General features: G+C 37.1%; 2 protein-coding genes across 4 annotated transcripts; one reads left to right on the top strand and one right to left on the bottom strand.

The window, feature by feature from the left end:
* The first annotated feature begins 712 nt into the window (after nt 1–712).
* stol (voltage-dependent calcium channel subunit stolid) lies at nt 713–13,416 on the top strand. 3 transcript variants are annotated; one of them, XM_017904923.1, is made up of 24 exons: nt 713–875; nt 2,518–2,675; nt 4,116–4,197; nt 4,430–4,540; nt 4,779–5,001; nt 5,118–5,249; nt 5,352–5,954; nt 6,048–6,184; nt 6,296–6,376; nt 6,546–6,626; nt 6,751–6,825; nt 6,933–6,947; nt 7,062–7,169; nt 7,263–7,334; nt 7,637–7,778; nt 7,870–8,091; nt 8,209–8,302; nt 9,545–9,649; nt 9,798–9,910; nt 10,065–10,201; nt 10,341–10,510; nt 10,605–10,810; nt 10,949–11,243; nt 11,494–13,416. In XM_017904923.1, exons 2-24 carry the CDS (start codon nt 2,578–2,580, stop codon nt 11,786–11,788), a joined length of 3,597 nt encoding a protein of 1,198 aa, XP_017760412.1. In that variant the 5' UTR covers nt 713–875; nt 2,518–2,577; the 3' UTR covers nt 11,789–13,416. The 3 variants fall into 3 exon arrangements, with proteins under 3 accessions (XP_017760412.1, XP_017760410.1, XP_017760411.1); XM_017904921.1 differs by having other exon boundaries at nt 10,946–11,243; XM_017904922.1 differs by lacking the exon at nt 713–875 and adding an exon at nt 2,283–2,457 and having other exon boundaries at nt 10,946–11,243.
* Nucleotides 1,237–2,029, bottom strand: LOC108550924 (spore wall protein 2-like). Its single transcript, XM_017904849.1, has 2 exons — nt 1,892–2,029; nt 1,237–1,456 (listed from the first exon to the last, which is right to left on the bottom strand). Exons 1-2 carry the CDS (start codon nt 2,027–2,029, stop codon nt 1,238–1,240), a joined length of 357 nt encoding a protein of 118 aa, XP_017760338.1. The 3' UTR covers nt 1,237.
* Nucleotides 13,417–13,789: the final 373 nt, after the last annotated feature.

Raw genomic sequence — 13,789 nt, 5'->3', positions numbered from 1 at the left:
GTTTTATTCCCAATGCCGCCGTTGCCGCTGTTGTCGTCGCTCTCATCGTTGCAGCCTCCATTGCTAACGTTATCCCTACTACACACCACCAACATCATCCCTGATGCCTCGGATGTCACCAACGACACTACTACTATTACTGTTAGTTGGTATTGGTCGACTGCCTACATTCTCGTTTTCAGGGGTGATTGCGAACACGCGCTCGCACCAGTAGAATAGCGTTACTTCTAAAACGCCCGAGTCCAACGTAGTAGCGTAGCAAGAGTAATGCGCGCGCGCTAGACAACCAACCAGGCACCTTTAGTTGGAGCATAAAGCGACTCGTACACCATCTTTGCCCGATTTTCATGAGAAAGTGCTATCAAAACGGAGTCGTCGCGCGTCACAGTTGTTTTATACGGAAAAGAACGTATATTTTCGCCGTATGATATTTTCGCGGATCGTATTTCGTGATGCGTGCATAACGCATGTAAATACTTGATTTTTCTATCATTTTTTCTTTCTTCCATCTCCTCCGTATACCCCTTCTTTGCTTCGTATCCACCTCTAACACTCTTTCTCGCCCTCTCTCTCTCTTTCTCTCTCCCTTTCTCTCCCTCTCTCTCTTTCTCTCTCCTTCCCACTACATCTACTCCCTTGTCCCACCCTCGTCCTTCATTCTTTCGGGTTCTCTGCGCGTTACGGTGTGAACATACTTGAGAGATCGCGCGACAAGGCGGTAATCGGTGGTGCAATCGTGAATCGCACAAACGAATCGTGTCGACAGCGCATCAAACGATGTCTAATCTATTTGTGAAAAGGAAAATATACGTTCACTTCGAAAGGATACGATAATAAAGAGGAACGCCGACTTACTATCCGAGGGGTGGTTTGACGTAGGATCGTTTTTTTCGTTTGTCTCTTGGTTGGTTAGTCGTTCGGTCCTTCGGGCGATCGGTCGATCGGGTTTTCATACGTGCGTACGTCGAAGACCCGTTATTTTTTACAATAAGATGATTTAATCATTGGAGAAGCTCGTATTATGTTCTGAAAAATGTTTACGACGAACAACTACGTATCGGAAGTGAATTATTACGTGTTGTTGAACTTGCATTGATTGACAATTTTTGGCGAGCCTTTTCACATACAATATGCCATTATTGCTACCAATTATATCATTGTTGCGGTTGTTGTCATCATTCTCTTCGTCGTTGTCGTCGTTGTCGTCGTCGTTGTCGTTATTGTCGTTATCATCTTTTTAGTCTTTGAGTCCATTACCGTGTCTACTTTCGTCTTTGTGTCCATCACCGTGTCCAATTTCGTCTTTATCTTCATCCTCACCACTGTCTCCGTTGTTGTTCTCCTTTTCGCCTTCTTGTTCGCCGTAGCTTTCAGCTTTATCTTTACCCTCGTCTTCGCTTTCGCTTTTGTCTCCGTCTCCGCTTTCCTCTTCGTCTTCGTCTCCCTCTCCCTCTCCCTCTCCTCCCCTTTCCCTTCTTCTTCTTTCTCTTGCGCTTCCTCTTCCTCTTCGTTTTCCTGTTCCTCTTCTTCTTCCTTTCTCTTCCTCTTCCTTTTCTTCTCCCTCTTCCTTTTCCCCTTCCCCTTAGTCTTTGATTTTGTCTTTATCTTTCCTTTTTTCTCTGTCTCCATCTCCGTTTTTGTTATCGTTTTCGTCTCCGTCTTCGTCTCCGTCTCCGTCTTCGCCTTCTCCTTCATCTTCGCCTTCTCCTTCGTCTTCGTCTTCGCCTTCGTCTTCGTCTTCGTCTTTGTCTTCGTCTTTGTCTTCGTCTTTGTCTTCATCTTCGTCTTGGTCTTCGTCTCCGTCTTCATCTCTGTCTCCGTCTCCGTCTCCATCTCCGCCTTCACCTTCACCTACGTCTTCGTCTTCGTCTTCGTCTTCGTCTTCGTCTTCGTCTTCGTCTTCGTCTTCGTCTTTGTCTCCGTCTTCGTCTTCGTCTTCGTCTTCGTCTTCGTCTTCGCCTTCGTTTTCGTCTTCGTCTTCGTCTTCGTCTTCGTCTTCGTCTTCGTCTTCGTTGTTACTCTGTTGCATTTTTTCTATTATGCTCTTACCATCGTGTAGTGATAATTTCGACTCATTTAATCAAGGATTCAATTTGGAATTCAAAGGTAGAGAAGCGGAGTTTGATCATTCTACACAATGTTAAATACATGATGTTGGCCAAGCGTTCGTCGAAAACATACACAGTGAAATGAAAAGAGTTTTTCCATTTGACAGTTATATGATTAGCGTAGTTTCGATCGTGAAATGCGTAGTGTTCATTCAAAGAAGAAGATAAAAAGAAGGTGATGCATTATAAATATATGCTTCTACGTACTAGCGTACATAAGCGTTACAATGTTGTGCTTTTGTCAAATGTATATGTATACGGATAAACAAGATTCCATCGAAACGGTAAATTTACGCACGTAACGCTGACTCGCGTGTTCCGGCCGATCGATCGCTACTACGAGGGAGCGGTAAGACTAATTCTTTTCGAGAAGTTACTCCGAATTAACGTATACGTTTTTTTTTAAAAGATTGGTTCGTTCGTTTCATCATTCCCTTATATTCGGCTGCTCATCAATAGCGTCGAAATAATGTTTCTGTCCGCCAAAAAATTTGTGCACTATGGAGTGTTGTTACTGTTATGGATAAAATCAAGTTATCAGCAAGAAGAGGATATACCTCATAACGAGTAAGGATTTCTGACGTTTTTCTATTACGTACTAATTCCTCTTGATAATTGTAAAGTAGCATTAAAGAAGTAGTTAAGTGAATTTTTCGATAAAGTAATGATCGTATAAAATAGTGAAAGGGCGTGGATATCTTGTGAAGAGGTAACTTCGTTTATGTTCACGTGAAAATTTTGTCTCGACAATTTGCTATATAAAACAGTAGTTAGTTTAAGCGAGAAACGAGTTGAAAATTAACGAATTATCGAAACTGTAACAGTTTTATCTCAACGTGGAAAAGAATCATATTTTTGTCTATTATGGTAGAGGAATTGTGGAAAGAATAAAAGAGGCCCAGCAATAGTATCACAGCGTGCAATAATACATTTATATATTTCTTAACACGTATCTGATTAAAAAAGGAAAAGCATGACACTTTCAATGATTCTCGAAGGGAAGCAATGAGAATTGAAAAGAACGCAGGCGCGTGTAGGGTTACGCGTACACAGTCGATTAACGAGGATCAGAATCAGCGTGTATGCGTACGACCTTACGTGCGTGCGCACGTGACATGTATATACGAATGCATCAATGGTACTCATTTACACGTAACGTTATATGATATATAGAAGGTAGTGAGCAGACCATTCGTTGATTTCGGTTCAAACGACATTCAGCAGTTTGTCATTGTGTATCGCTACACAATGATTTTTGCGGAATTGAGATGCAATTATATTCCAATCAACGAGACGAGACAGTAGACGAGGTAACTGCACGTGATCGACGTGACGCGTGAATAGGATAGAGCCGATATACAATTTTAGGTACTAACAAGTATAAGGAAAGTCAAAAAATAAGCAGCTACTTTTCTGAATAAGAATTTATTTAATGTCAGTATTGTGTGAAATTATTCGTCGACGATATGAAAATATTTAAATAAAGGCAAAAGTGAAACAACTATAGTATAAAGCAAGTTATAACAAAATATTGTTTTCAATATTGGTTTCAAATTCCTTCCCTGAGCAGTGGTCGCTTAACTGCAACCGTAGCTCTGATCGTGTAAGGTCTTTGTCTATTTCTTCTGTCTTGTCTCGTTGGATGAATCGATATAAGGATATTCTCCTTGATTTCTTGCTTATTCGTTAGTGGTATATTTACACGTTCAATTTACCATTCGATACCAATGTTAAAATATATGAATAATCAAATTTGCATTTCCATTATCTATCATTCATAATTTTCGATTTGTTAAAATTTCAAATTCAATATTTCCGAGGGAAAAGATAGGGTACAAGAGAAAAAAGAATGAAAAAATACGAAAGTAAGATATGTATCTCCGGGAAATGATATCTATATATCATTGATTCAAACATTTACACGATTGAAAAAAAAAAAATAAATAAAATGTGTTTAATCGGGTTTAAATAAAACATTAAATATATATTATCTTTGTCTTTTTGTAGAGTAAAAAACTGGGCCTTAAAATTTGGCGTAGATTTGTGGGAATTTGGCAAACAAGTTACGAAAATGAGCGAAATACAAAGGGTAAGGAAATTGTTCGTAAATAGGTAATATAATTTAATCGTTCTATTCGTTTCAATTGCTGTTGCTGAATCGAAAAGACATTAAAGCAAATTTTAGATTATTCATGTTCGTTGATGTTTAATTTCCGGAATACGTTATTAATCTGTTGTATGAAAATTAAATGTAAACGTTAGATCAAATCTTTTTCAAACATATATCTGGGAAACATCTTTCCTTCGTCCTTTGATTTTAGAACTATCACGAAATGCAAGCAGAAGTTCTAAAGAAGGATGGTCTTGTCTTAGTGCGAGAAATGGCCGAAGAAGTAAAAAACACATTGGACTTTAAAATGAACGCTGTCATGGTGAGAGAATGGATTTCATTGCAAAATTAATAAGGATATCGATAAATAAAGTTATAATAATGATAATAATAGTATAATAGGGATTTTATTAAGGATATTGATAAATAAGCTTTTCTGTTGCATTACCAGAAATGAAATACCCATTGTCTACATATTCAATCATACGGTGTTCCACGAAATTCATTTTATTTCACAAAATCAATACGCGAAATGTAAAATTGTTTATAAACGATTGCAGAAATTGGTAGAGAGTGCGGAACAAGCAGCTGTGTCAGCACCTAGGGAAGGAAACGTAGCACCAAAATATTATGCTTCTCAACACTTTGATACTTCTTCAGGAGATGGAAAAACATTTGCAACCGGACAAGAAACCTTCCTCTCGTCTAATCGACATTTTGATCATTTAGCCGTAAACATTACACTATCCGCAGTCTTATTACCTGCGGGTGTAAAAGATATCGGTAAGTATCCATCATAATTTCGTAATCTTACATCTAGGAGAAATTTCAGTTATTCAGCCAAATTAATTTAGCATCTTATCCATTTTCTCCATACAATCGCATTCATTTTTCTTTAGACCCCGAAGTAGCCGCTGGAATTCAATGGAGCGAATACTTGGATTTGTTATTTGTTAATAATTACGAAAGCGATTCTTCACTTTCCTGGCAATATTACGGGGCAACTTCAGGATTCTTAAGACGTTTCCCCGGTATGAATCGCACATCAATATTATCCTTTTCTTTCCTCTTTCTAGCCGCATAATTTCATCTCGCTAGTTCCTTTCAACGATAATTAGATTTTCTTTTTGCAGCCATGTCCTGGCCACCTATTGAAGAACGAATTTTTGGCACAAGCAGCAACGGGAATCGAATTGTTCGAGATGTGTACGATTTTCGAATTTCTAATTGGTTCATTGGAGCTGCAAATAGTCCAAAAGACCTAGCGATATTGCTTGATAATGAATGCTATGTTTCTGAGAGAAATAAACATTTGGCTATAACTACTGTCAAAACTATACTCGACACTTTAGGTCCCAATGACTATGTTAATGTTTATCGTTATGGAGACACTGCAGAAGAAATCGTACAATGTTTCAAAGACAGTTTAGTCCAAGCATCACCCGAAAACGTACAAGAATTGAAAATAGCAACGAATTCTATAAAACACGAGGAAATGCCAACAAATATATCAGCTGCTCTTGGAACTGCCTTTGAAATTCTTCTCAAATACAACAGAACAGGGCAAGGAAGTCAGTGCAATCAAGCAATAATGTTAATCACAACCGATAATGCTGGTTTACCTACAGACGTGATAAAACGTTACAATTCGCCTCATATGCCTGTTCGTATCTTTACGTATCTCATAGGTGGTGACAAAAGCCCAGAATTACGCAACGCAGCATGCGCAAACAAAGGTGCCTGTCAATCATTTTTCCTCCCCAGTTATAATACCATTATCTCAGGTATATTATTTATCAAATCTATGTTTTATATCTTTAATCGTATAGGATTCTATGCTAGAATTACTGAATTAGAAGACATTAGGAGTCAAATTTTTGAATATGTCAAAGTGCTCGCTCGACCTATGGTGCTCTATCAACACGAACATCCTATTCATTGGAGTCCAGTTTATGTTGGTGGAAAGGTATGCGAATTAGAGGTCTTCACTTTCATTCATTTACTTGTATTTTAAGTATTTTATATCAAAATATAATATATTTTAATGCTTGGAATTACTCTTTTGTTTTTCTTTCAGAGTGGTAGATATGGCAAAGAAAACACCGGACAGTTGATGACATCAGTCACTGCGCCTATTTTAGATCGTCGGAATTATACGGTAATATTCTTTTGTCCAAATTTACTGCAATTTCACCACTCTTTTCTTAATTACTTTCGACTCTTACATTGTCACTTTTCATACATCCAATTTTTAAAGCGTTTTAAACCTCGTTACACATAATATACAATAATTCTTCTTTCAATATAATATATTTTATATGTCGTAGGTGAAAACGGCTAATTTATTAGGTATTGTTGGTACCGATGTACCCATAGAAGAGATACAAAAATTGGTTCCACCTTATAAGGTAAGCAAGATCGGTTATGTCGATACATAAACTTATTCGTGTATATTCGTGTTTATTTTGTCAAAAAAGAATCATTATTCTTCAGAAATTATAATTGTAAAATTTCTATATTATCAATTTCCAGTTAGGTGTCAACGGATACTCTTTTATCGTAGACAATAATGGTCGTGTTTTGTATCATCCGGATTTACGACCATTGGTGAGTAATTTACTAGAAAAATATAGACGCAATTGATTTCGAAACGACGTCCGTTGATTCATCCGTTTAATGTTCATTAACCTTGTTATTTATTTTCATCGATGCAGCCAGGGAACGTAGACGTAAGTAAATCGAATGCATAAATTCTAATAAATTTCATTCCATTTACTCAATATAATCCAAGAACGAAAACTTGTATTAGTTGCAACATTTTCCATAGATTTATTTCATTGCAGTACGAGGAAACGCTAAAACCCTCGTATATTAGCGTAGACTTGTCGGAAGTCGAACTCGCCGAGTATGATGGACCACTGCATCCGTTAAACAATTCCCTTCTATTAGATGTAAGTTGCCCCCAATAATGGTACATTCACTTAATATTCATTCAGTCATCGTGTAAATCACGGTCTATTTTTTTCTTCTGTATCGTTATATAGTTGAGGCATGATATGATTGATCAAAAGGAAGGGGAAACTAATTTCGCGATCAAGATTCATTACGATAATATGGTGAGTAAAAGAGTGTTATTGGGAATGTTATCTGCTGCTTCTTACGCTTCTCTTAATGTTCTAATCGTTTTATCACACGCTTGTGCGATTGGTAGTGTTAAAGAAGAATTCAATTTCGAAAATATATCTACACACGGTATATTATATTCGGTAAGAGGCAGCCGATACGTGACACTCGCATACATAGGTATTTACTTTTTAATCCTATCTTTGTACATACAATTGTTTGTCATTTAATATGTCATTTAACATAATCATTTCTATATTTTTCTCGGTACATGTGTGCGTGCATACATATATAGAGACGAGTTACCATTAGACGTCACAATTATTTCTATAAATCTATAGAAGGAACGCCATTTTCATTGGGATTAGCCTTGCCAGAAGGTTACGGTATGTTTGAATTGTTGGCCGAACATGAAATTAAACGTGCGATAATAAATGGTAAGTTGTCATATTCAAAACGATTTGTTCGATACCATTGTCCGATACACACGAAAGAAAAAAAACATCTGGATATGTTTCGCCATTTCAGTTACTGCCTATTTTAAGGGGAACAATTGGAAAGTACATCCTGATTGGGTGTACTGTGAATATAGTTCGACTTCCGAAAAATGGTTCCCATCCCCCGAAGAACGAGTTCTGCATTTTTTGGCACGAACACGAAATCCGGGGTGGAAATGGAAGTCCTTGAGACCAAAGAGTCCGATCTCGCTTCATAAGCAAGCGAGCAAGCCTGACAAAGATGCTTATTATTGTAAGCATTGTCTACTATTCTTTTCTATCCTATACAATTTACAGTATAGCATGCAGTTATAGGTAAACTTATTCCTACAATAAATAGCAGATGATACGATTTTCGTTGGTTTTGTAGGTGATAAAAAATTAGTGCAGTCCCTCGTGTTGGACGCGTTGGTCACCGATGGTTTCGACAAAAGAGGTGCGATGCACAAAGAAGAATATCAAAGGTAAGTAGCTGGCGCGAATGGAACTCGCGCGGATGCATGTCCTCCATGCGCGGACACTTATAGTGGAAATATTGACAACGCACTGCAATGCACAAGCAAGCACGCGGTTTTTTTTTCACGCACCGACTATCGAATAACATATCTTATTGGATATCGTAAAACCGCTGCCTCTACTTTTCCCCTACCGTTGAATCGCATAGTCGTGTTGCGAACGAAATCCAACATTACATGATAATCAAGGAACTATCGTAAACAAAGCAAATAAAAGAGAAAGAAAGGGAAAGTGCCGAACGGGATTAAGGCGATGTCAGCGATGAAAAAGAAGAGTGGAATGAAGAAGCAGCGGAACGAAAGATTAAGGATAGAAGAGAATAGAAGAAGATATAAGTCAAATGGTTCCTAACTCTTTCAAGTGTTTAAAATTGCCTCCCTATGAGCTTAAGTAAGAGCAAAAATATTTATTTATTTATATATCTATATATTATATAAATAAATATTATTATTATTGTATATATACATATATATATATGCATATAAGTATATTCGTTTTGTAGCGTTTTTCGTTTAAACGCGACACGTACTATGCTCAACGGCTAATCTCTTTCATTTAAAATGCTCTTTTATCGCATATTTTTATTACATTTTATATTGTGTGTCTCCACCGCTAGCCCTATTGCCATACTGATGGCTCTACTGCACAGGTAATCCATTATGCACAATTATTTGTATAAGCGCACTCGTCGATATTGCACGGAGATCTTTTCCTAAATGTCGTTTTCATCGTTCACGATACCTGCAGAAACTTTCCTTATCGTCCGATATCCCTTTCGTCGTTATTTTCGTATTTTTCTTGATTCGGTAATCGACGATTAACATATGTTCTTCAACAGCTGTAAAAGTACTACACCAATCTTCTTTCTTCTTCTGAAGAACATGCGAAATCGCGAAGTTACATCGTGCAATACACATTCCATTTTCGAGCAAATAAAACGGAACGTTAAAAATCAGAGAGTCAGAAAATGAATAGGTAGTCGTTTTGATTGTATGTACATCGAGTTTATGCCCGTGTGTACACAAAAATACGTGTATGTACGTATTATCTCTTCACGTTGTTACGCGGGATTCGTTCATATTCATCGTTGAATATGAAAGTAACAATATCTTGTGCTGTTTTATACTTTCTTGCGTCATTTATCCTTTCGTATTTTATTACACCCCATGTAACTGCTTTCACGTTTACAGTCAAGGAAAAAGTACATTTGATGTAACACGGAGTTTCATCGCAACTAGAAGTGGTCTATTCCGTTGGCACGAACATCAACAAAGCGAAGAAACCAACGATCAACCGTAAATATCAAACACTCGTTATTTCATTTTTATATTTTGATTGAATTCTGTCATTTCTTGTTCCATTCTTCCATTTTCATTTCCATTAATATTCAATTTTTACAACGTCGAAGAATTTTTAGAAAGAAAAATCTTATTGTTTGTTTAGACTATTTGCCGAGAAATATGCGAGAGCTATGGATTCTTCGTGGTACAAACGAGCTGTGGATCAACATTTTATAGAACCGGAAAGTTTTGTTTTTAGTGTGCCTTTCGATGCCGGTAAGCAGTTGATCGTACCAATGGATAAAATATTTCTTCAGGCATAGAAAAAATATTTCATCCTTCTTCTATTTTTACTCTCTTTCTTTCTTCTGTTCCGTTAACTTTGATTACATTTGGTTATATACATGATAAATTTGATATTGCAACCCAGCCGACAATCCTAATCCACTGGTCACCGCAACTCACGCCGTTTTCATTGGGACGGGACATAAAGCACCAGCAGCAGTTGTAGGTTTACAGTTTCAACATTCTTCCTTGGCCTCTCGCTTCGTCAACATTACCTCGACGGTAAAATTGTATCAAACATCGATTACTCGTTGTTTCTGCTCTCGATTGATTCTCAAAATCACGAACCATTGATAAAAAGCAAAGATGTGTCGTGGTCCAAATGCTCAGCATTTAATAATAATTTTCTCTCGTCTTTTAGTGCAGTGACACGAACTGTAAGAAAAATTGCGCTTCCGATGCACTAGACTGCTATGTCTTAGACAATAACGGATTCATTATAATTAGCGAACGTCATGAGCACACGGGAAAATTCTTTGGCGAAATCGACGGTACTATTATGGATTCCCTGGTTCAGGATAGAATTTATAGGTATAAATGTTAAAATGTAGTAATAAAAGGAAACGTGTAAAAGATAAGCAATGGAAGAGTCTCTGCTGATATACATCTTGTTGCTTAATTTCAGAAAAGTAACAGTGACCGATTATCAGGGCATATGTAGTCCACAAGAGTCGCATCAATCGGCTGCACCGAAAACCTTTTCAGAATCTATCACAACAACGATCGCGATATTGGGAAATTTTCTTTGGAGTATGGCGTTTGGTTTTAACTTTCAAAATTTATGGCAAGTTGCTTTCGCATTCGCTGGCGAATCTGCGAAGCCACTGGATGGTAAGTTGTACAATATTTGTGTGTTTGATCTAACAAAAGGAACAATTTTCCAGAGCATGCGGATTCCGGTATATTAACGATACGAATGCGAAAGTATAACGTATACAAAAATATCTATCGTGTATATGATTCTAGAAGACACGATCCGAGAAGTTCACGAATTTGGATCATTAGCGATAGGCGGGGACTCGACTGATGAACCAACATCGGAAGGAAATGAAGCATTTCCGAGGCTTCCAACAATTGTTGCTGCAACCCCTGCCTCTCCTGGGACTACGCGAGCTACATCTGCTCATTATCCTCAGAGAAAGCTAAGAACCTGCGAGAAAAAGACGGATCTTTATATTTTACAACCCGAAAGGTTGAATACTAGCGGACAAAGCAATCCGTTGAAAGGAAAATTAACTAACTGTCATGATACCGGTTGTGAGAGGTACGTACTTATCCTTCAAGATGTGTATATGTATATGTAACGCTGGTTCTTCGATAAGAAGTTAAAAATTCGTTTTCCTCTTTCGTTTTCTTTTTTTCGAAAGAAAGTTTTCATAATGTTTAAATGTTTAAACCTTTATTTATTAACAATTATGTATTTATCGCTTTGAAACTTGTCGAAGACTATAATTTGAAGTTCTATAGATTAACTTAACGTCGTTCTTCCACTATTCGATTTTATATTTTTGCAGGCCATTCAGCGTACAAAAAGTTCGTCATACAAATTTGATTTTGCTGGTAGTAGACACATTATGCCCATGTGGAAGTAAGCAATTGAGCATCGAGCCTATAGAGGCCCTAATAGAGCCTGGTGCTTGTACTGCAAGAAGAGAGCGTTTGTATCGTCGTAGGCCTCCAAAATGTATAAACTATCATCCGGAAGAGATGGAGATAAAATTTTGCGGTAGCGCGAGTCGTCCTTGTCATTTCTTCTTCACGTTGGCTATCGCGATTGTCTCGAGTACTATCGCGACAAGGCTTGCGTGACTTTATTCGAATTGATTGTACACATATGCGCGCCACATACACATTTACACATATTTACACACAGGCAGACATACACATACTCACGAATTAACGTTTTTGAAATGAATTTAGCGTTGCCGTTTCTATGAAACAGTTATGAAAATGGTATACTAGTTGATCGGTTTAATACCTTTATGTATAATTGACAAATACGTGCATACGAGAGAACGAACGAGTGCATACGTACGCGCGTGCGTGCGTAAGCACATGCGTGCGTGCGTGCGTACGTGCGTACGTGCGAGAACAGGATAAATTTATGTGCGTAAACTACACAGACACATAAAATACGTGTAAGTATGAACATTAATTTATACGCGTTCACGTACCTACATATGCACTCTATGTGTACGCAACAATCACAAGTATGCGCATGATCGCGCCTTCAATAGGCACGCGTGTGCATGCATACAGAGAGACATGTACATATCCAAATACATAATATTAATGTTGATCTATGATTACATATCCCATTATAAATTTTGTTGCGAAAAATTGTGAATATTTCCTAATCGTATTACGTCGAATCTAAGTCGTAACATGTAAAGCAAAACGATTAAATCACATGTAATCGCGATACATATTCGAATAGAGTGGGAACGACAATACGCATAAATGTTTATTAAGATCTCTTGATAACCCGGCTATAATCGTGGCAAGAAGCGCAATCGTTTTTTCCTTTTTCCATTTTCTATCATTTGAACAAATTAATCGTGCTAAATGAAATATTAGATTTATTTATATTTCGATTTAACTGTAAATGTAGTATTACCGTCGTTTCCATACTTTCTGAAATCGGTATAGGTATCTACTGCTAATCATTTATAAATCATATGCATGTACGAACAATCCACGAATTTGCGACAATTTAACAGTCCATAATGCTCCGAGCGCGCGTATTATTAGTTGGTAACCGAAAGTTGCGCCAAATTGTTCTTATTTCGTGAAAACATGCTCGATGTACGAAAAAAGAACGATTCGAAGTATTGGATTCACTGTGATTCACGTTATACAATCGCAGCATTCGATACCCGTGTAAGTCGGAGGAAGCAAATCAGACTTACATTACGGTTCAAGTCATCCGAATTCTCAATGTAATTGTAAAAAAATATCGATTTCACGTTTCTTAAATTGTACTATACGTAAGTACGTCTTTCCTGGACAAACGATATTGCAACAAAGGTATCCTGTGTTACAGGACCTGATGTTGGATTTTGATATCACGCTTAGAATTATTTCATTAGGTGTTGATATCTCTCTCTTTCTTCTATTCTTCTTTTTCGAATTTTACGCGATTACTAAAAATACTGTGAAAAAATGATCACGCATGGTTCTACGATATAACATTCAAATTACCGTTTATAACTCCGCAAAGGTGTAATAAACTACATTCACCATAAGTTTAGGAACTGGCGAACACGGATGGAATATTCGGCGCGAAGCTTGGAGCAAGTACCGGCTAGAAAATCAACCAATGTAGCATTTTCTTTTTATTAAAATTTAAGAGAACCTAAACCGTAACGTGTTTCCGAGAAACTATCAATTTCAAATGTATGAAAATATTAAAGATACGTGTATGTATCGATTATATAACGGCGATATACGTGCATAGAAATATGTGTATATGTACGTAAATATATCATCAGACTGGATAATGTGTTATATCTGAAAACAGAGATCAAGATAGGATAAAGAAAAGAAGAGAAGAGAAAACAAAATTTGTGGATGTATAATGTTGCGTACATAAATGCATATACATACGTCGTTTATACCTTTCCTGTACGTATACGTGTATCGTAAAATGACGCAGTGCGTCGTGAAAACTTCAAATACTTCGAATAGTCTAACGAAACACAAAATACGGAATATAAAATACGGATGCAATTCGTATTTTCAATCAAATTGAATTAAAAACATCATAATATTCTATTATTACATATCTCGCAGTTTGTTTATCTACGATAA

The sequence above is a fragment of the Eufriesea mexicana genome, unplaced genomic scaffold, assembly GCF_001483705.2.
Source record: "Eufriesea mexicana isolate 0111107269 unplaced genomic scaffold, ASM148370v2 scaffold3508, whole genome shotgun sequence".
Classification (NCBI taxonomy): domain Eukaryota; kingdom Metazoa; phylum Arthropoda; class Insecta; order Hymenoptera; family Apidae; genus Eufriesea; species Eufriesea mexicana.
Note: the sequence above shows the minus strand (reverse complement) of the source record. Positions and strands in the feature narration are given on the sequence as shown.

What these genes read in the sequence shown, in the direction of transcription:
- LOC108550924 (XM_017904849.1), bottom strand. Translation starts at nt 2,029, where the DNA reads ATGCAACAGAGTAACAACGAAGACGAAGACGAAGACGAAGACGAAGAC. An exon ending in ACGAAGACGAAGACGAAGAC is followed by an intron (nt 1,457 to 1,891) that starts GAAGACGAAGAC and finishes AGGGGAGGAGAG; the next exon opens with GGAGAGGGAGAGGGAGACGA.
- stol (XM_017904921.1), top strand. Translation starts at nt 2,578, where the DNA reads ATGTTTCTGTCCGCCAAAAAATTTGTGCACTATGGAGTGTTGTTACTG. An exon ending in GAGGATATACCTCATAACGA is followed by an intron (nt 2,676 to 4,115) that starts GTAAGGATTTCT and finishes GTCTTTTTGTAG; the next exon opens with AGTAAAAAACTGGGCCTTAA. An exon ending in GAAGAAACCAACGATCAACC is followed by an intron (nt 9,650 to 9,797) that starts GTAAATATCAAA and finishes TTGTTTGTTTAG; the next exon opens with ACTATTTGCCGAGAAATATG.